Below are 23329 nucleotides of genomic sequence, written 5' to 3'. Positions count from 1 at the left end.
GTCTACCGGGTCTTTTGGTGTTGCTGAGCTCACAGGTGCGTTCCTTCTTTTTTAGAATGTTCCAATCAGTTGTTTTGGCCACGCCTAATGTTTTTGCTATCTCTCTGATGTTGTTTTTTGTTTTTGTTTTTTTCAGCCTAATGATGGCTTGCTTTACTGATAGTGACAGCTCTTTGGATCTCATCTTTAGAGTTGACAGCAACAGATTCCAAATGCAAATAGCACACTTGAAATGAACTCTGGACCTTTTATCTGCTCATTGTAATTGGGATAATGAGGGAATAACACACACCTGGCCATGGAACAGCTGAGAAGCCAATTGTCCCATTACTTTTGGTCCCTTAACAAGTGGGAGGCACATATGCAAACTGTTGTAATTCCTACACCGTTCACCTGATTTGGATGTAAATACCCTCAAATTAAAGCTGACAGTCTGCAGTTAAAGCGCATCTTGTTCGTTTCATTTCAAATCCATTGTGGTGGTGTAAAGAGCCAAAAATGTTAGAATTGTGTTGATGTTCCAATATTTATGGACCTGACTGTATGTAAAAGTGGAGTAAGATGTAAGTGTAATGATAAATATGGCCCACTGAGTCTGCAAGGTATGCTTGGAGATTTCAGCTCTGAAGTCACTAGCACAAGTAAGTGCACCTCTAGAATATACTATAACTTGCAAATTATTTAGAAAAATTAGCACACAGTTCTTTGCACAACCTCTTTAGTTCAGACGGAATAGTTTTAGAGCACCAACAATGTTATTAGCCAGTTAAAACTAGATAGCAACACACATCCTTTTTTCTCATCTGTTTTTATTTCCTGATTACAGATTTATTTTTTCTATTTCCTGAACATGATTATGGGGAGGGGGGGTCATCTTGCCTGAGCTGTTCTTAACATCATTTAGAAAGCATTAAGAAAATTGCTTTAGGGCAGCCACATGGTCCATAGACACAATGGAGTGAAGGGACCTCATTGACTTTTATGGGAGAGTTTTCCAGGTATGCTCTGTGACCTGTGCAGATGTCATTGTACAAGGAAAGAATGGATAAGCTCTGACAATCAACTATTGTGAATGGTGAATCCTGTCTTATCTGTACACAGAGGTGATATCATTATAGGCAGGATTAGATAATATTGACAGATAAGCAAGTAACTGCAATAAATTATTCTGTACAGACCAAGAATTGACATCTATTATTAGGCTTAGTGGCCAGCGCAAAAACTGCAGGATTTTATGTTTTTGTTTAAATATACATATTTAAAGATAATAATATAGATTATAAATTGGATAATAATTAAGCAAACATCTCATCTGCAGACAGCTAATTCGAGGTGATTGCCCCTTATTTGTGCAGAGCTATCTGCAGAAGAGATGCTGGTTTAATTATTATTAAATTCATGTTTTAAGGCATTTAAAAGGTTGAACATTGACTTATAGGATAGCTACCTTACATCTAGGAGAATTAGAGGCAGAGCTTGTTCAGAGCCTATTTGCATACTCTCTTCCCAGAATTCCAGAGAAGTGTTGCCTGGCCTATAAGACTCCTCACGACATTTAAAGACCATCTGTCAATAGATTTGTACCTATAAAACTGGATGACCTGTTGCATGTGCACTTGGCAGCTGAAGACATCTGTGTCGGTCCTATGTTCATATCTGCCCGCATTGCTGAGAAAAATGATGTTTTAATATGTACATGCAAATAAGCCTCTAGGAGCAACAAGGTAATGCCATTAAACCTAGAGGCTCAGCTCTCTCTACAACTGCTGCACCCTCTGCACTTTGATTTACAGGCAGTGTAAATGTCATCACGCCTGACCCTGTCAATTAAAGTGGATAGGGTCCTCCTCATTGCTCCTAGAGGCTCATTTGCATATATTTAAACATCATTTTTCTCAGCAATGCAGGCACATATGAACATGGGAACAACACAGATGCCTTCAGCTGCCAAGTGCACATGTATCAGGTCAGCCAGGTTCATAGGTACAAATCTGCTGAGATATGCCCTTTAACAACTTCCAGACTGGGCCATTTACCCCCTTTCTGACCAGGCCCAATTTTGCTAATCTGACATGTGTCCCTTTATGTGGTAATGACTTTGGAACACTTTTACTTATCCAAGCCACTCAGAGATTGTTTTCTCCTGACACATTGTACTTCATGTTAATGGCAAATTTGAGTCAATATGTTTTAGCTTTTTTTTATAAAAAAAAAATCCAAAAGTTAACAAAAAATTTAAAAAACTGCTTTCTAAATTTTAATCTCTCTGCTTTTAAGGCCTCATGCACACGACAGTTTATTTTCACGGTCCGCAAAAACGGGGTCCGTAGGTCCGTGACCGTTTTTTCGTCCGTGGGTCTTCCTTGATTTTTGGAGGATCCACGGACATGAAAAAAAAGTCGTTTTGGTGTCCGCCTGGCCGTGCGGAGCCAAACGGATCCGTCCTGAATTACAATGCAAGTCAATGGGGATGGATCCGTTTGACGTTGACACAATATGGTGCAATTGCAAACGGATCCGTCCCCATTGACTTTCAATGTAAAGTCAGGCGTCCCTTTACTTTCACACTTGCGTTCATATAATGCAGACGGTGGCTCCGTTCAGAGCGGATCCGTCTGCATTATATTGTTAAAACATTTCTAAGTGTGAAAGTAGCCTCAGACGGATCCGTCCAGACTTTACATTGAAAGTCTGGACGGATCCGCTTGCTTCCGCACGGCCAGACGGACACCCGAACATAACTTGAAGCGTCCCCATCACCATGGGAACGCCTCTATGTTAGAATATACTGTCGGATATGAGCTACATCGTGAAACTCAGATCCGACAGTATATTCTAACACAGAGGCGTTCCCATGGTGATGGGGACGCTTCAGGTTAGAATATACTGAAAAACTGTGTACATGACTGCCCCCTGCTGCCTGGCAGCACCCGATCTCTTACAGGGGGCCGTGATCAGCACAATTAATTCCTCAGGTGCCACACCTGAAGGGCTTAATTGTACTATCATATCCCCCTGTAAGAGATCAGGGCTGCCAGGCAGCAGGGGGCCCACCCCCCCCCTCCTCCCCAGTTTGAATATCATTGGTGGCCAGTGCGGCCCCCCCTCCCTCCCTCTATTGTAATAAATCGTTGGTGGCACAGTGTGCGCCCCCCATCGCCCCCCCCCCTCCCTCTATTGTAATAAATCGTTGGTGGCACAGTGTGCACCCCCCATCGGCCCCCCCCCTCCCTCTATAGCAGTAACAACATTGGTGGCCAGTGTGCGGCCTCCCATCTCCCCCCCCCCCCCCCCGATCATTGATGGCAGCGTAGTTCCGATCGGAGTCCCAGTTTAATCGCTGGGGCTCCGATCGGTAACCATGGCAACCAGGAAGCTACTGCAGCCCTAGTTGCCATGGTTACTTAGCAATAGTACAATAGTAGAAGATTCATACTTACCTGCTTGCTGCTGCGATGTCTGTGACCGGCCGGGAGCTCCTCCTACTGGTAAGTGACAGTTCTTTAGCAATGCGCCGCACAGACCGGTCACTTACCAGTAGGTGGAGCTCCCGGCCGGACACGAACATCGCAGCAGCAAGCAGGTAACTATGAATCTTCTACTATTGTACTATTGCTAAGTAACCATGGCAACCAGGACTGCAGTAGCGTCCTGGTTGCCATGGTTACCGATCGGAGCCCCAGCGATTAAACTGGGACTCCGATCGGAACTCCGCTGCCACCAATGATTGGGGGGGGGGGGATGGGAGGCCGCACACTGGCCACCAATGTTGTTACTGCTATAGAGGGAGGGGGGCCGATGGGGGGCGCACACTGTGCCACCAACGATTTATTACAATAGAGGGAGGGGGGGGGGGCGATGGGGGGCGCACACTGGCCACCAACGATTTATTACAATAGAGGGAGGAAGGGGGGGGCCCGATGGGGGGCGCACACTGGCCACCAAGCTATTATTACAATAGAGGGAGGAAGGGGGGGGCCGCACTGGCCACCAATGATATTCAAACTGGGGAGGGGGGGTCTGCCCCCTGCTGCCTGGCAGCCCTGAGCTCTTACAGGGGGATATAATAGAACAATTAACCCCTTCAGGTGCCGCACCTGAAGGGGTTAATTGTGCTGATCACGGCCCCCTGTAAGAGATCGGGTGCTGCCAGGCAGCAGGGGGCAGTCTTGTACACAGTTTGTAGTGTATTCTAACTAGAAGCGTCCCCATCACCATGGGAACGCTTCTGTGTTAGAATATACTGTCGGATATGAGTTTTCACGAAGTGAAAACTTAGATCTGAAAAAGCTTTTATGCAGACGGATCTTCGGATCCGTCTGTATGAAAGCAACCTACGGCCACGGATCACGGATGCCAATCTTGTGTGCATCCGTGTTCTTTCACGGACCCATTGACTTGAATGGATCCGTGAACCGTTGTCCGTCAAAAAAATAGGACAGGTCATATTTTTTGGACGGACAGGATACACGGATCACGGCCTCGGCTGCAAAACGGTGCATTTTCAGATTTTTCCACGGACCCATTGAAAGTCAATGAAAAAAAAACGGAAAACGGCACAACGGCACAACGGCCACGGATGCACACAACAGTCGTGTGCATGAGGCCTAAGACAGATAGTGATGTCTCATAAAATATTAATTATTAACATTCCCCATATATCTACTTTATGTGAGCATCATTTTGGTAATGTAATTAAAATTTTATTTTTAGGACGTTAGAATGTTTTGAACTTTTGAAGCAATTTTTAAAGGAAGTCTGTCACCTCCATATGGCCATATACAGTGCTTACATTGTCCTATAGCACACCTATACATGAATGTAATGGTACCTTTTGTCTTTCTTTTTACACTTGCAGAAGCTAAAAAAAATTAACTTTTATTCATATGCAAATGAGCACTCGGAAGTGCCCAGGGGTGGCATTCACTGTGTTGGAGCCCAGGCTGCTCTGCCTTTTTTCATTGTTTCCCCGCCTCAGCCTCTGCCTATGCCCGCCCTCCTATTCCCTTGCGTCATCCTTCGGTCTGCCAAAATCCAACCCCTGCGCACTGCCCTTGCCGGGCCGGAGCATGCACACTGCGATGCCCATTGTTGGCACAGCATCGCTTTTACTACTGCGCATGCGCCGGCAAACGGCGCAAAACCAGCGGCAATGTGGCATTTGCCGGCACATGCGCAGTAGTTAAAGCAATGCCGTGCCCACAATGGGCATTGCAGTGCGCATGCTCCAGCCCGGCAAAACAGTGCACAGTCGCGGGTGGGATCTCGGCCGGACAGAAGGATAATGCAAGGGAATAGGAGGGCGAGCAGAGGCTGGGGCGGGGAAACAATGAAAAAAGCCAGAGCAGCCTGGTCTTCAACACAGTGAACGCCGCCCTTGGGCACTTGCGAATGCTCATTTGCAAATGAATTAAACTTCGTTTTTCCAGCTTCAGCAAGTCTAAAAGAAAATAACAAAGGTACCATTACATTCATGTATAGGTGTGCTATAGGACAATGTAAGCACTGTATATGGCCATATGATGGTGACAGACTCCCTTTAAGAAAATTTCCAAAGTCAAATTTTTTAAGGACCAGTTCAGTTCTGAAGTCATTTTGTGGGGCTTACATAGTGGAAACCCCCATGATTGACCCCATTGTAGAAACCACACCACTCAAGTTACTCAAAACTGATTTTAAAAACTTTGTTTACCCTAAGGAAAATGGAGATGAGATTTCACTTTATGGGCAGATTTTCCATTTTAATCAATTTTTTTTCTTTTTTTTCTAACACATCAAGGCTTAACAGCCAAACAAAACTTAATATTTATTACCCTTATTCTGTGGTTTACAGAAACACCCCACATGTGGTCGTGAACTGATGTAAGGGCACACGGAAGGCCGCAGAAGAAAAGGAGCGCAATATGGTTTTTGGACAACTGTTTTTTAGATGCCATGTCCCATTTGAAGCCCCCCAGATACACCTTACAGTAGAAACTCCCAAAAAGTTACCCCATTTTGGAAACTAGGGGATAAGGTGTCAGTTTTGTTGGTACTATTTTGGGGTACATATGATTTTTAATTGCTCTATATTACGTTTTTTGTGAGGCAAGGTAACCAAAAATGTTTGGGTTACCTTGTAAAAGTTTGAATTTTTTACAACATTCATCTGACAGGGTAGATCATGTGCTATTTGTATGGTCGTTATGGACGCAATTATATCAAAATGTGTCTACTTTCTTTGTTTGTTTTCAGTTTTACATAATAAAGCATTTTTGAAAAAAAATTATGTTTTTGAGTCTCCATTTTCTGAACGCCATATTTATTTATTTTTTCTGCCGATAGTCTTCTCCAGGGGCTTGTTTTTTGCAGGAAGGTATTGGTACCATGTTTTTTTGATCATTCATTATTACACTTTATGTGGCAAGGTGACCAAAAAATTGGCTGTTTTAGCACAGTTTTTATTTATTTATTTTTACAGCGTTCACCTGAGGGGTTAGGTCATGTGACATTTTTATAGAGAAGATCATTACGGATGTGGCAATACCTAATATGTATATTTCTTCTTATTTATTTAAGTTTTACACAATAATAGCATTTTTTAAACCAAAAAAAATATGTTTTAGTGTCTCCATAGTCTGAGAGCCATAGCTTTTTAATCGATTGTCTTAGTTAGGTTCTAATTTTTTGCGTGATAAGATGACAGTTTCATTGGTACTATTTTGTGGGGCATAGTGATGTTAGGCTTTTTTAGCACTGTTTTTATTTTTATTTTTTTACGGTTTTGTACAGTATTTTTTTACGGTTCACCTCATGGGTAAGGTCATGTGGTATTTTTATAGAGCAGGTTGTTACAGACGCGGCGATACCTTATATTTATACTTTTTTATTTATTTATTTCACTTTAACACAATAATAGCATTTTTGAAACAAAGAAAATTATGTCTTAATGACTTTATGTTCTGAGAGCTATAGTTTGTTTATTTTTTAAGTGATTTTCTTATGTAGGGGCAAATTTTTTGCGTGATGAGGTAACGGTTTTATTGGTACCATTTTGTGGGACATCCGCTTTTTATCGATTGGTGGTGCACTTTTTGTTATGTAAGGTGACAAAAATAGCTTTTTTTGACAGTTTATTTTTTATGGTGTTTATCGGACGGCGTGGATCATGCAATATATTTATAGAGCCGGCTGTCACAGACACGGCAATACCAAATATGTCTATTTATTTTATTTTTGTATTAAAAAAATAAAATAATTACTTAATTGGGGATTTATTTTTTCCATGTGAAACTTTTTTTTTTTTTTAATAAAACACTTTATTTTTTTATTTTACACTTTGCCTCCCCCATAAGGTCAAGACATTTAACTTAACTTTTTTTTTTTTCACTATTTATTTCTCTCCTACCCAGAGAGGCTGTACAGAATAATACAGTGCTGTACAGCCTCAGTTCAGGGCTAAATCGAGGTCTGTGGAAGACCCGACAGCTCCTGCACTCTCCCGACCCCGGCGGTCACATGACAACCGGGCCATAGCGCTTCCTGATCTGTAAACACTATAAACACAGCACAATTGATCAATGTGTATACAGCGATCTAGAAGGCAGGGACACCTGGGAACTGTCCCTGCCTTCTCTCTGGGTGCCCTGCTGTCACTGACAGCGGGCCCCCCACTCGGCAGTTGCAAGATTAGCGTGCAGCTGCCATCTCTGAATGGACGTTCCAACACGTTCTATTTAGAGATAAACGACCGCCCATAGGACGTTTATAGTGAATGGGCGGTCGTGAAGTGGCTAAAGCACTCTCCATAACGAGATATTGTATTCCCCGATCTTCCTTTACTGGAATAAAGGTCCCTAGGCCATTCCCTGAAAAACAACCCCACAGCATTATCCCTCCTCCACCAAACTTTACAGTTAACACAATGCAGGCAGGTGACATTCTTCTCACCCAGATTTTCAATTGTTATGTGATTATTACTCGAACCTGGTTTTGGCTCACAATAACTAATGAAAATCACTGACCAAACACTGACTGTGTGAAAGCAGCCTAAAGCCTGTATTACACAGGCCGATTGAGAAGGATATTGTCCCGGAAATCGCCTGCTAGCTAGCAGAGGAGACTGCTGCTATTACATGTAGCGATCTCCTCCGCAGCATGGAGTGGAGTGATCGTTATACCATCGCTTGTCCCCATACTGTCTAGTAGGTTTCCGATGGCAAATCGTAATTAGACAGCACAATCTGCCACCGGCAAATAATGATTTTTAGCTTGTTCATCTGGCAATTAGTGGCAGTATTACACTGCAAGATGATCGCTAACGAGCAGTCATAAAAATTTTAGCGGTCATCTGCTGAAAAATTGGAAAGGTGCAATACAGCCTTTAATCTACTCTTCAAAATTTTGCACACATCATATATAAGAAATATAAGAAAAATAGTACTAGTAAGAAATGCCTCATGTCATATAGCAAAGATTGTAGATCTGCAAAACACGGATGCTGCCCATGTGCGCTCCGCAATTTACGGACCGGGCAGCCCATTATAGAAGTGCCTATTCTTGTCCTCAAAATGGACAAGAATAGGACATGTTCTATCTTTTTTGCGGGGCCACGAAATGGAGCAACGGATGCGGACAGCACACAGTGTGCTGTCGGCAACTTTTGCGGCCCCATTGAAGTGAATGCGTCTGCACCCTTCCCGCAAAACTGTTGAACGGATGCAGACCCATTGATACAGTCATGTGAATGAGCCCTTAATGCGATCCTCCTACGAGAGTTTTTCCTTATGTTCTTATTTTTATTCTTTTTTCCTTTTATGAGCATAATAAAAAAAAAAAAATTATATTACTCATACTATCCACCCTTGAAATGTTTTATTACATTGCTTTCTTTAAGGAGCTCAATCACCCCTGAACTGACCCAGGGAGCAAAGGGTGGCTCCATGGTGTTAGTATTTGTGTATATACACCTGTGCGTGTTTTTATAACTGTTGTGTAATGTCTAATGAAGGGACCTTCCACTTCGTTAAACCATCAGGGAAGGTTGAATAAATAGAAAATATTTTTTACAAATTTTCCATTGTGTAAACCTGGGTTGCACCTTATAGTCTGGTAGTCTGGTGTGTCTTCTAGTCCAAAGATACGGATTTATCTAGACTAGTTCTCCTCAGTCCCTAAACAGTACTGCCAGCAGTTTTGCATGGTCAAAACTGATGATAGACTCCATATAATGAATTAATCTAATATCATTAAGATAAGATACATTTTCACACTAAACAATGATAATGAATTAATAATAATAGTAATAATAATCAATTCATTCATTCTTTATTAAAATCTTGGATTTTTTAGATATATATTTTGTTGTGCATGGAAAGGATTGTGTAGGACATAAAAAAAAAGTACACTGCACTGTACACATACATGAACAGTTGCCACGGTCTGTCAATACAGTAAAATCTCAGGAACATAGAGCATCAGTGAACACATACACTTCATATAACCTCATACCCAAGAGGAAGGCTCCCCGCTCCTTCCTTCACAAGAAGGAAGCCAGATAACACAAAATATAAATGAGTTCTTATCTTCACACAATAAACTAATTTAATGATGCGTCTGGGCAAAGGTCACAAAAGCCCCAGTGAAGGAAGCTTAACACAGATGCCTAATCTCTGTTCTGCAGGATGACTCAACTCCAGCTAATCTCAAAGAAATGCACAGAAAATAACCATCTCCTGCTCTGCTCCCAGTTATGTGGCTTTCTGCATCACTGCCACATGGCATGAAATTTCATGAAAAACTATGCAAAACACCTGTCTTATCTCTTCTGGCACCCATGTTGGCATTGGTCAGGTTTTCTGTGGGCTATGTTCCCTTCCATTCCAATGTACTAATCTTCTTGGCTGACTACCTTTTAGTTCTGAGCTGGGGTAGACAAAATCCAGCTTCGGTATCATCATTAGCTCGGGCTGCTGCTCTGTCCTGACCTGATACTACAGTTGTACTAATTCAGATTAGCAGTTGTGTAAATGCACAAACCCATTACAAACTTGGCAGAACATGTTAAAGGGTCTATGAGCTTTCACAAAACATTTGTCATAGCGACAAATCAAAGATTTTCACCTGTAGATTAACCCCCAATAATCACTAGGACGAGAAGGGAAAAGTACTCATATAGCATGCTATCTCTCCTCGCTGCAGGAACTCAATAGAAAGTCTATGGGCCCATTTTAGAGCACTTCTCAGCTCTCAAACCCGTCAGATTAAAACCTTTGTATGTCACTATGACATATTAAAAGTTTTGTGAAAGCTGTAACCCTCTGAGATGATTTTCATTACAACAGAACAGATCAACTAAACCACCAGTAAGTTTTATATGATTCCATCTATATACTATACTGAACTGAATAAGCCACAGTAAGGAGGCTACCAGGTGAGGTAGCTATGTATTCTGATCCACCCCACAGATATGTATGCTCACCTAATTGTGTATGAAGGGGGAGAAAGCAGCTGCCAAATTCCTCTGGCAGTGGATTTTCTCCCGTGAGAATGAAAGGAGTGGGCATGTTAAAATCCAACAGCCTGATCCTTCTCTCCCCAATATCTAAAGTCAAAAGAGAGCTGGGAGGCACCAATACAAATTAGACTACGTCCATATCTGCGTTTTCCTTTCCGGTTTTGAGATCTAGCAGGGGATCTCAAAACCAGAGGAAAACGCATCTCTTTGAACAATACAACTGGCTGCATCCATTCAGAAGAGATCCGGTTGTATTATATGGAAAATGAACATGCCGCATCCGGCATCAAATACCATTTTGGTGTTTTAAAAAAAAAAACAGGCACCGTTGACTTACATGGTTTTTGACGTATCCCATGCCGCACACAAAAACGCTGCTTGCAGCAGTTTTGTGTCCGGCATGGGAGCACAACAAAACCGACTGCATTCTGGTGCACTTCGCTTCGTTTTTTTCCCCCATCGACAATGAATGGGGACAAAACTGAAGCATTTTCTTCCGGTTTTGAAATCTTCTGCCGGATCTCAAAACCAGAAAGGAAAACGCACATGTGAAAGTAACCTTAGATGGTCGGCCAATAAACTTAACTGACTATGCATTTTGTATGCAGCAATGTCTAGAAAAAGAGACAAGGCTAAGAATCACATAATGTGGTGAATATATTTATAAAGATGTGTACGATTTTCTGGTACAAATGACTGGTGTACATGTATGCCAACCAAATGCTGCCATAATAAAAAGAAAAGTATCTAACATCCTAAATGAGCTGCAACAAGATTCACCATTCTCAGCACTGAAGTTAGGGTATGAACATATTCTGCACATCTAAATGAGCCATGAGCCTTGGGTAAATTGTAGAACTCGTGGAAAGGGAGTCTCTGCACAGATTCTGACCTTGGATACATAGAAACCCATATGAATAAGGGCTCATGCACATTGCCATTGCCGTTTTTGTGATCCACAAACCACGGATCCGCAAAACATGGATACTGACCCAGAGCCTACTGCCATTTTTTGGCACTCCTTCACAAATGTCCTACCCTTGTCTGCAAAATTATTTTTTTTGCGGGGCCGCAGAATGGACTTATGGATCACACATGGGTGTGCTGTCCGCATCTCTTCAGGCGCCATTTGAAGTGAATGGGTCCGCATTCGATTTGCAAAAAATGCAGGTCGGATGCGGATAAAAACCATGGTCGCCTGCTTGAGCCCAAACAGGAAAACTATGTGGACAACTGGAAAAAGTTTTTTGTGGGGTGAAACTGGAAAAAAAGCAATACTGTCACTGTTTTGGGCTTTCACTGCTTGTTAAAAATAACATGACAACCATATTGTTTGCGCTAGTATGAATAGAGTGATACCAAATTTATATAGTTTTTAGTGTTTTACTAAAAAAATATTAAAACCTTTGAAAAAACATTTCGAACACCCATAATTTTTTACAGAGCTATGTAATTAATTTTTGTGGGGGATGAGCTGACCAAATCAGCCATTTTTTTTGTTACTGCACTCACCACACATGATAAACATTTATGAATGGCTTGGACATTTTAAGATATGGAGATACTAATCAAGCATATTTTTAATTGTACATTTTCATATGTAAAACTGGGAAAGGAGTGATTTGAATTCATATTTTTGTATTTTTTTTACCTTATTTTAATTGTTTTACTATATTTTTTTAGCTCCCTTAGGGGACTTGCATATCGAGTCTTCTGTTTGCTTATATCATAGACTGCTATAGTATACTACTGCAGTCTATGGGATTTTTACTGGCTTTCTTTTAAGCTCTGCTACAGGCTGGGGCCAAGGTCCCAGCCTGTCATAGCAACTGATTCTGCCATTAGGCTCAGACTGGACAACAGAGGGAGCCCTCTCCCTCTGTTTAACCGCTCAGATGTCGCGGTCACTATTGACCACAGCATCTGAGGGGATAAATGACCAGAATCGGCGTTACCTCAACTGCATTAGGGTGCCTTCACATGTGCCAGATTTTGTTTCAGAAAATTCTGTGACCGAAAAATCAGTTCCATTTATCTGAATGAGGCTTGCAGAAATCTATGTGCTTCCTGCCAAAACAACCCCATTCTGATGAATGAAACACATTTTTAATCTGAATTTCCCACCAATGACGTACCATTAATTTGTGGTGCCGATAAAGGTTAAATCACAAAGAGAAGCATCCAAGTGTATAAATATTATTTCCATGTTTTATACAATATTCACAATATAAAACTATTTTTCCATCCAAAGTCATTGGAGAAGAACATTTACCACAATCAAGTCTGTTATTTAAAATGATACTCTGGAAAAAGCAATTTTAGTACCTTAAAGACAACAGGACAGATGTATCATGGGAATTTTTCCAGGAGATGATGTTGCTGTAATTCCAGGGTACACAACCAGCGGCCCACTGACTGCATCCAGCCTGCAGAGCCAGGGTTTGCGGCACCCATCATCCTGGACAGAAACACAGTTGATTGTCTGTGCAATCAGTCGTGTTTCTGACCTCAGCGCCACATGCTGCTGAATTACTGCTCCTGCACTCTAGCAGGGGACAGGTCAGGTCCCCAGCAGAGAAGACTGAAGAGATTATTAGCGCTTCCATTGCACTGCCATGTGCGCCTTAAATACACCAAATTTAGGCTTATTTCAGAACAGTAAATGACCCCTTAATTTTTTACAAACGTGATACACTTTAAATATAAAATTTTTGTCTCATAATATAATTTGTAAAGCGCCTGATGAAATTAAAAAACAATAATGCAAAAAAATGAATTAGTTAAAATGTCCAATGTCCAAAATGCCCCCCCCGAACACAACAATAGCTCACAAAGGCAGGAACCAGTATTGGTTAGGAGCGATTCACCAGCAATTTTAGTTGTCAAAAAAACAGTACAAAAAAGTACACTTACCCATACAAGAAGAATAAGATTGCTCTTCACAGTTCCACAGTAACCCAGCATGCCCACAATGATGAGGAAACAACAGACAGCAACCATCACCGGGTGGAACACAGGGAAGTAGATGAGCAGAACTGCATCCTCCACTCTAGAATTATTACAGGGATACATTATCAGTATAAAACTAAATTGTGATAAATTAGGCAACATACTAAGGAACAGCAACTTTAATCAGATATTCTAAAATGATTTTCCTGTTTTCTGATAACAAAGTTGTCTTTCGTGTCAGCCCTAACTAGCATCCATGTAATAACTCTGGATAGTTCAGGCGTTTTTTTTCTCATGTGTTCCAATGCATCTAATATCTAAAAGAAGCAAATTGACAACTACTATTCTGTTCTATCCTACCGTTTTGTATCTACAGCTTTTTTGCAGATCTATGTAAGATGACCACTGGGTAGTAGGGTAGAGATGTAAGGTATGGGTAATCCAGCTGTAAGGGTTGGGCTGTGCGGGTAAGTTCTACCTTTACATGTAGAACTAATTAGCTAAGATGAGAACGCAAACGTTATTTAAAGTGTAACTGTCATTTTGGTATAAAAAATCTTCTTAGCAAAGTTCGAACTGAGCGTTGCCAAGAAGAGTCTCTCTTCAGTGTTTTACTGAGCATTGAAGTTGTGTAACAAGTCAGATAGGCAGGGTCATGGGCAGTGATAGTAAGGACACAAGTGAATAGTCAAGGACTGGGATAACGACAAAATGCAGGCTGGTGGCATCTGTATGTTACACACTGGCATCTTCCGCGCTTAATAAAACGCTGGAGACTGAAGACAGACTCTCCCTAAGGGCCCATTCACACGATTGTTTGTACGGATCCGTACCCGTTCCGCATTTTTCCGGAATGTCTGCGGATCCATTCATTTCTATGGGCCCTCAAAAGATGCGGACAGCATATCGTGTGCTATCCGCATCTGTTATTCCGTACCGCGGCTCCGCAAATGAATTACAGTCGTGTGAATGGACCCGAACAACACTTTGCTAAGGCTAGTTTCACACTAGTGGCAAGGAATTCCGGCAGGCTGTTCTGGTGGGTGAACAGCCTGTTAGATCCGTGCTGTCTCTAGTGCACGCGTGCCCCCGGACTACCGCTCCGGCCCCATTGACTATAATGGAGGCGGGCTGGAGCCCCGGCGGCAGCACATACCGAGAGGCGGTCAGAATAAAAGTATGACATGTCGTAGTTTTATTCCGGCCACCTCTCGGCATGCTCTGCCACCGGAACTCCAGCCTGCCCCCATTATAGTCAATAGGGCCAGAGTGGTAGTCCAGGGGAACGCGTGCACTAGCAGCAGCACGGACCCGACAGGCTGTTCACCCGCCGGAACAGCCTGCCGGAGTTCCTTGCTGCTAGTGTGAAAGTACCCTTAGAAGACGCTTTAAACCCATGTTTTTTATAACAAAGAAACATCTGAAGTATATTACAAAACTGTTTAACATCCAATTACCCAATGAACTAGACCCTTCTGCTAATCCATGCCGCTTGTCAGATGAATTGCAAAAAGGATAGAAAAGTGTCTAAAACAGGTTAATAAATGTTTTACAAAGCATTCATACCATTTTCTTGAACTGTATTATTCGGGGAATGTGCCTGTGCCATGCAGTGTCCAACCCGTTCACATGTAGTTCAATGCCTCTTGCAGTACACACTCTTGATGGGGGGGGGGGGGCATGCATCACATGGACACACTCCCAAACTCAGCTACATCACAACAGCAACCTCCTGTACCCTCTTAGAAGCCTTTATATATTATCAAACTGAGTGAGCCAAGTCCCTTCATGCATATACAAGGATTTGACCTGCCAGTGAGTGGAGTGAGAGGGGCCTGGTGATGTATGTAGGAGGTTGTAGCACCTTTTGGTAATAGGCAGAGTATTGCAGAGCTAAGCACACCTGTCTTGACCTTGAGATTGACCTTGAGAGCAGTGAGGAGTATCTATGGTTGTAGTTGGGTTTGCTGAAGCAGTAGTCACTCCGAAATCCAAGAGTAGTTTCGGGGCACTGCCTAAACAGTGGAAATGTTCTACTCGGCTGTCGGTGATGGAACATGTTGGAGTGCTCTCTGTCTCTCTGGGAGTATAGATAGCCCTTGGCACCACAGGCGATTATGGCTTGCATAGAGAAAGTGTTGTGTGTAGACACGACCGATTGATTATGTGAATGATCTGAGACTGTGACTTACCCAGCGTACAGAGCCCTGCAATTGGTAGTTGTGAGTTATATTGTGAACGGTGCATGTTGACTGTGTGAGGGTGTACCATAAGCTCCACTGTGGCCTGTGTAAAGAGATTGTCCTGTTGCGAAGGGCAACTGCCTTTGGAGACACTTGGGGAACCCCTAATCCTATTCCCGCCTTAAAGAAGCTTGGTTTAAAGGTGGGTAAAACTTTTTATAATTCTAATCCAGGGCTTTATTTTGGCTCAGGTATGTTGACAGTGTTCAATGAACTCAAGGTATCTGAGGAACCTGGTTGAGAGAATCTGGCATAATGAACAGGCCTCATGCTATATTCCTCAGCAGTCCCCATTGTGATAGCTGATAGCGATATTCAAATCTGAACACTTATGCCTCGTTTACACAGCATTTTTTGTGTGTGAAAATGGCTTCCCATTGTCGTAAACAAGTCTACACCATGATCCATAGTGTCACGGATTACTGAATGGCGCCAATATTGAATGGGAATAAAGCGGCAAGCGGACCTGCCGCATTCAAATTCAAAATCGCGTCAGAAACTCGATGGTCACCCAAGGTGAACTTACCCTAAATATGTAAAGCAAGGCTCTACAGATATAGCAAAGTTTATTTTGACACTTTGTGCATTGAATGTACTGTTGCAGCAAACTTTTTTCGTTATTTATCACAAAAGAAGCCATTGGAATAATCAAGTTAGGCTACATTCACACTCGCGTTTGGTGCGGATCCGTAATGGATCTGCACAAGTGCATCTGTTCAGATAATACAACCGCATGCATCCATTCAGAACAGATCCGTTTGTATTATCTTTAACATAGCCAAAACGGATACGTCTTGAACACCATTGAAAGTCAATGGGGGACAGATCTGTTTTCTATTGTGCCATATTGTGTCAGTGAAAACGGATCCATCCCCATTGACTTACATTGTGTGTCAGTACGGATCCGTTTGGCTCAGTTTCGTCAGACGGACACCAAAACACTGCAAGCAGCGTTTTGGTGTCCGCCTCCAAAGCGGAATGGAGGTGGAACGGAGCCAAACTGATGCATTCTGAGCGGATCCTTTTCTATCCAGAATGCATTAGGGCAAAACTGATCCGTTTTGGACCGCTTGTGAGAACCCTGAACGGATCTCACAAACGGAAACCAAAATGCCAGTGTGAAAGTAGCCTTAAAGTGTGCCGCAAATGTGAATTTAAATTGAGTGTCAAGTTAACAAACATCAACCTACCAATGTAAGTTCAACTTCATTTAGGTCACAACTGATCACATCTGACTTGCGGCTTCTTTTCATAATGGAAGCCACAATCCTGTGTCTGATCAGTCGTGTATTGAATCCCAATGGTGATGCCATATACAATAGGTCTAGGCTGCAAGAATAAGATTGCATGCGGCACTATTCTTGTCATCAAATCTGACAAAACTGCAGAGACTGCGGTGCATATGTGAATATGGCCTTACACTGCTTCTTTTACCGTTTATTAAACTACACTGGCATACCGAAGGTTACAGAAATGTATTTCTATGTGTATAGCATTCTACTAACCATATTAACCAACTGACTGCATACAAATCCAATATTGCTATGTGAGCTTGGATTTTCCTATGGCAGCACATGAAATAACTGGAAGCTAAGAGTATGTTTCAGAAACCACAATTAAATACAGTCCATTAGTCTGCACCTTACACTGGGAAAGTAAACAGAAAACTATTTTCAACTGCACGGGTGAAAGGAGACGATCAAAAGAAGTGGACCATTACCGTGCATTTCCTAACTACAATGCAAAAGCTGGTTCATAATAAGCAGAAAATATTTTACGGAGAAATTGCCTTAAAGAAAGCACAAAAGTGCCAAAAAGCACAAGAGTTCCCCATGGGTATCTGAACTGCCTTAGTGTTGCCATGTCCTACTCTTCCCATGCTTCTTGTGAAGATGATTAGGAAGTGCTTACCTTGTTTCAGCAGTCAGCGTAAGTACATTATTTATGTAGTCTCTCATCCAAGCAGAAACTCCCAAAACACATATCGACATCAGCTAAAACAAACAGAAAAGCTGTTAGCATGTACAGCGCCATACAAACGCAAACCACTGTGTGCAGCCATCCTCAGGGACATGTCCCCGGGGTGGAAGCAAACACTTGTCATTTTGTGCACTTGCTTCCGTTTTATGTTCTACTCAATCACTCATATAAAGCAGACAAAGAGCGGGCAACTAAACCCAGTGAAATTGTTACATTAGCATAAAAATAGCACTTACATCTACTGCTCCGCATAAATAAACTCAAATTGCAAAGAGATTTTTGGATTCATTCTGTCACAATATTTTCCGATTGTATATTAGGTTCCTGAATGTGTACTGTTAATACAAGTAGAAAAATGTAGTAAATGAGCCTAAAATAATGTGTATTTCCTTCTATAGTGTTTTCAATTTATTTTACTTTTATTCATTTAATGTTCAAGAATATAAAATATACCTGAAGCCTTCTACTATCAGAAAATGTGTCATCTATACCGCTACACTAATATCATCCAGGTACCAGCAACCACACAGTTATAAGCGCCACATGGTTTCTGGACTTGGCCTCATGAGATAATAAAATGTCATTTAAGCAAATGTCCAGTGAGAAGCTCAGAAATGATAGGTGCAGTAGTAAGTCAGAACCTAGAGGGCTTGATTTTGGCAGAGCTGTAATTTGTGACTGCATTTTAGCTACAGTGCCTACAGGGATTCTGAGGTAGTCTGGGACACACAATCTATCTCCTCATTGGTTCAAGCTGCAGTTCGCTCCCTCCTCCCTTCTTCTCTGCCTCCTCTGATTGGCTGCTATGAATATAAAACACATCTATCACAGGCTCACGAGAAATCAGTACAAACATTATATTCTATAATAGCAAGGGCAGAATAAACTATTAAACCACCAAAGAGACAAAGATGATTATCGAGTAATCACTGGGAGGGGGGAATTAAAAAACCTGGACAATTCCTTTTAAGGCCCTTTAACCCAGACTATCAAATGGGCCAATATTGGGAACCAGAGCACCTTGGATTGCTCTTTCCTGATAATTGCCCTGTGTAAATGTACCACCGCTTGCCACCATTGGGCGATTGTAACTTTGCTGCAGCACATTAAATCAATGTTTGAGGGGAGCAGATCACCCTGTGTAAAAATAACATGCTGACAACACACAATGATTTTCTATGGAGGTTAGCAATCCTAGTTACAAGCGTTCGTCCCCATACAAAGAATATGATTGCTGCTAGTGATGGGCGAAGCGAGCTTCAGATCATAGTTTTAAAGTGGAAAATATCTAATACCGAAGTTATTCAACGAAGTCTCGCAAGATTTCCCAAATAACTAGCTTCGCCTCATCGGAGGCCGTTAAAACAATGTCCACCACATGTCGGTTTTTCCCTTTGTGCATGGAGCCTTACGGTTCCTTTAGGCTAGTTTCAGACAAGTACATTTATTTTGGGAAATACTCTACCTGTGAGCGGTATTTCCCGGGCTGTATGCAGCTCCTGTGACAGGGATTCATAGCATTTGAATGATTTATAATTCTGTGGGTTCCTGCCTGACCTCACCTGCAATGAACTGTAGTGTGAGTGTGAGTACAATTCTGTACAGCCATGGTCAGTCAGGAACACACAGCATTATAAACCATTATATGCTGTGAATCCCTGTCACAGGAGCTGCACTCGGCCTGGGAAATAACGCTCACACATGGAGCATGTTTCCCAGAATGAACACGCTAGTCTTAAACAAGCCTTAAACTTAGCAGGTCCTTCAACTCACTGTCCAAAACAAGGATTTGGGGCTATGTTAAGTGGATGTAATAGCAACCACCAATGTTTTCCTATAGAAAATCTAATTTTGGAATCTAAAGTTCTAATGCTTATAGGGGTCTGATTCTGGTGACATACTAAAGCTAAATATATGATGAAGACAAGATATGTACTATCTCTACTAAATAAGATGATAGGTGACTGATCCACAACTAGAGATGAGCGATGATTTGAAAAATTCAATCTGGATGATTTGTCGAAGTTCTTCAAGAAATTTGTTTCGTTCCAAATTAATTCATCACAAATCACGATAAATCTGGTATACCCAGGCCAATCTGCCTAATCATATGCATCCCACTTGGTGGCCCAATCTCATCAAGTTTTATGCCACCGTTTGACGTATACATTAGAAAAAAAAAAGGGTACAAAAACGCAGCACATCACAATGGAATTTTATGGTGAACAGATGCCTCTGTATGGCATCAGTCTGAAGCATCCGTTTAACATATACATTTTTTTGTAGGCTTTGGTAATATTGCTGTTTATGTCTCCGTTCTTCTGACCCTAACCAACGACACACTATGGCAATAATCCAGCTGCCATCTTTGATCCATCCAGCAAGTTTGGCCCATCTGCCTATAATAGAAGGAGTTATTTGACCCCAGGCGTTCCAAGTCCAACTTCCTGCAGGGCCAAGTGGTGTTCAACGCTAAGGCCCCTTTCACACGGGCGAGAATTCCGCGCGGGTGCAATGCGCGAGGTGAACGCATTGCACCCGCACTGATTCCGGACCCATTCATTTCTAGGGGGCTGTGCACATGAGCGGTGATTTTCACGCATCACTTGTGCGTTGCGTGAAAATCTAAGCAAGCTCTATATTGTGCGTTTTTCACTCAACGCGGGCCCCATAGAAGTGAATAGGGCTGCATGAAAATCGCAAGCATCCGCAAGTAAGTGCGAATGCGGTGCGATTTTCACGCATGGTTGCTAGGATGAAAGTCTATTCACTGTATAATTTTCCCTTATAACATGGTTATAAGGGAAAATAATAGCATTCTTTAATACAGAATGCTTACTAGAAGGTCAATTGAGGGTTAAAAAAAATTAAATTAAATTAACTCACCTCCTCCAATTGATCGCGTAGCTGCTGGTCTCCAGTTCTTTCTTCAGGACCTGTCAAAGGACCTGTGGTGACATGACTGTGCTCATCACATGATACTTACATGATCCATCACCATGGTGATGGACCATGTGATGAGCACAGTGACGTCACCACAGGTCCTTTGGTCCTGAAGAAAGAACAGGAGACAGGCAGCTACGCAATCAATTGGAGGAGGTGAGTTAATTATTATTTTTTTTAACCCCTCAATTGACCTTTTACTAAGCATTCTGTATTAAAGAATGTTATTATTTTCCCTTGTAACCATGTTATAAGGGAAAATAATACAATTTACATAATACTGAACCCAAACCTGTACTTCTGTGAAGAAGTCCGGGTTTGGGTCTGGGTACCAAACATGCCAATTTTTCTCACGCGCGTGCAAAATGCATTAAAAAGCTTTGCACTCGCGGCGAAAAATAGGGCATGTTCCCGCAACGCACCCGCAGCTTTTCCCGCAACGCCTGTGTGAAACCAGCCTAACTGTTCTGTGATACTCTTACATGTCCGGGACTGCACACACGCTGCACTGAAGGGATCACCGTGCGTCTACCGTTTGCCGGCAGGCGTGGGTTACTCGCTGAACGTAGTTCGCCATAGGAATCGGGGACTGTAATACTGGAACAGACTAATTTTTTGGGGTAAGAGACTCATTTATTTAATAAAAGACTCATTTAGTCGCTAAAAGAATAATTTATTTGCTACAAGACTAATGTTTTCTCTAAAAGAATAACTTTTCAGATAAAAGAATCATTTTTCCCCCAAAAAATGCTGATCAACTCGTGGGTAATTCTGCTGTGCAAAGAATCAATTTATTTGCACTGCCCACAGGGCATTAACTAAAACCGCTCTTCTGGTTGGCAGAAGCGGTTAAATATCAATGTGGACACGCCACAAACAATACAATGAGACGTGTATCACCCCAATTTGAGAATCAATGCATAATATAATTGCTTATCTATTAAACAAGGTGGACACCCCAATAACAGTAAAATTAGACAGCTTATTCATCACAATCTGAAAAATCATGCCCTAATAGAATTGCTTACAGTTGCAAGAAAAAAGTATGTGAACCCTTTGGAATGATATGGATTTCTGCACAAATTGGTCATAAAATGTGATCTGATCTTCATCTAAGTCACAACAATAGACAATCACAGTCAGCTTAAACTAATAACACACAAAGAATTAAATGTTACCATGTTTTTATTGAACACACCATGTAAACATTCACAGAGCAGGTGGAAAAAGTATGTGAACCCCTAGACCAGTGATAGGCAAACTGTGGCTCTCCAGCTGTTGAAAAACTACAACTCCCAACATGCCCTGCTGTAGGCTGAAAGCTGTAGGCAGTCTTTGCATGCTGGGAGTTGTAGTTCTGCAACAGCTGGAGAGCCGCAGTTTGCCTATCACTGCCCTAGACTAATGACATCTCCAAGAGCTAATTGGAGTAAGGTGTCAGCCAATTGGAGTCCAATCAATGAGATGAGATTGGAGGTGTTGGTTACAGCTGCCCTGCCTTATAAAAAACACACACCAGTTCTGGGTTTGTTTTTCATAAGAAGCATTGCCTGATGTGAATGATGCCTCGCACAAAAGAGCTCTCAGAAGACCTACGATTAAGAATTGTTGACTTGCATAACGCTGGAAAGGGTTATAAAAGTATCTCCAAAAGCCTTGCTGTTCATCAGTCCACGCTAAGACAAATTGTCTATAAATGGAGAAAGTTCAGCACTGCTGCTACTTTCCCTAGGAGTGGCCATCCTGTAAAGATGACTGCAAGAGCACAGCGCAGACTGCTCAATGAGGTGAAGAAAAATTCTAGAGTGTCAGCTAAAGACTTACAAAAGTCTCTGGCATATGCTAACACCCCTGTTAGCGAATCTGCGATAAGTAAAACACTAAACAAGAATGGATTTCATAGGAGGATAACACAGAGGAAGCCACTGCTGTCCAAAAAAAACATTGCTGCACATTCACAGTTTGCACAAGAGCACCTGGATGTTCCACAGCAGTACTGGCAAAATATTCTGTGGACAGAAGAAACACACAACAGTATGTGTGGAGAAAAAGAGGCACAGCACACAGACTTTAAAACCTCATCCCAACTGTGAAGTATGGTGGTCGGGGCATCATGGTTTGGGGCTGCTCTGCTGCGTCAGGGCCTGGACGGATTGCTATCATCGAAGGAAAAATGAATTACCAAGTATATCAAGACTTTTGCAGAAGAACTTAAGGCCATCTGTCCACCAGCTGAAGCTTAACAGAAGATGGGTGTTGCAACACGACAACGACCCAAAGCATAGAAGTAAATCAACAACAGAATGGCTTAAACAGAAGAAAATACGCCTTCAGGAGTGGCCCAGTCAGAGTCCTGACCTCAACCCGATTGAGATAGCGATTCACACCAGACATCCCAAGAATATTGCTGAACTGAAACCTGTAAAGAGGAATGGTCAAGAATTACTCCTGACCGTTGTGCACGTCTGATCTGCAACTACAGGAAACGTTTGGTTGAAGTTATTGCTGCCAAAGGAGGTTCAACCTTTTATTAAATCCAAGGGTTCACATACTTTTTCCACCTGCACTGTGAATGTTTACATGGTGTGTTCAATAAAAATATGGTAACATTTAATTCTTTGTGTGTTATTAGTTTAAGCAGACTGTGATTGTCTATTGCTGTGACTTAGATGAAGATCAGATCACATTTTATGATGAATTTGTGCAGAAATCCATATCA

The 23329-nt window shown here is 42.0% G+C and overlaps 1 protein-coding gene across 1 annotated transcript in view; it reads right to left on the bottom strand.

The window, feature by feature from the left end:
• TSPAN12 (tetraspanin 12) overlaps positions 1 to 23329 on the bottom strand; it is a 221132-nt gene that overhangs the window by 149367 nt on the left and 48436 nt on the right. The window contains exons 3-4 of the mRNA XM_044276988.1: positions 17599 to 17681; positions 13409 to 13544 (exon numbers count right to left, since the gene is read on the bottom strand). Coding sequence (XP_044132923.1) covers positions 13409 to 13544; positions 17599 to 17681 — 219 coding nt within the window. The remainder of the gene's footprint in view (positions 1 to 13408; positions 13545 to 17598; positions 17682 to 23329) is intronic.

The sequence above is a fragment of the Bufo gargarizans genome, chromosome 2 (assembly GCF_014858855.1).
Source record: "Bufo gargarizans isolate SCDJY-AF-19 chromosome 2, ASM1485885v1, whole genome shotgun sequence".
Classification (NCBI taxonomy): Eukaryota; Metazoa; Chordata; class Amphibia; order Anura; family Bufonidae; genus Bufo; species Bufo gargarizans.
This window is presented reverse-complemented; position numbering and strand designations above follow the sequence as displayed.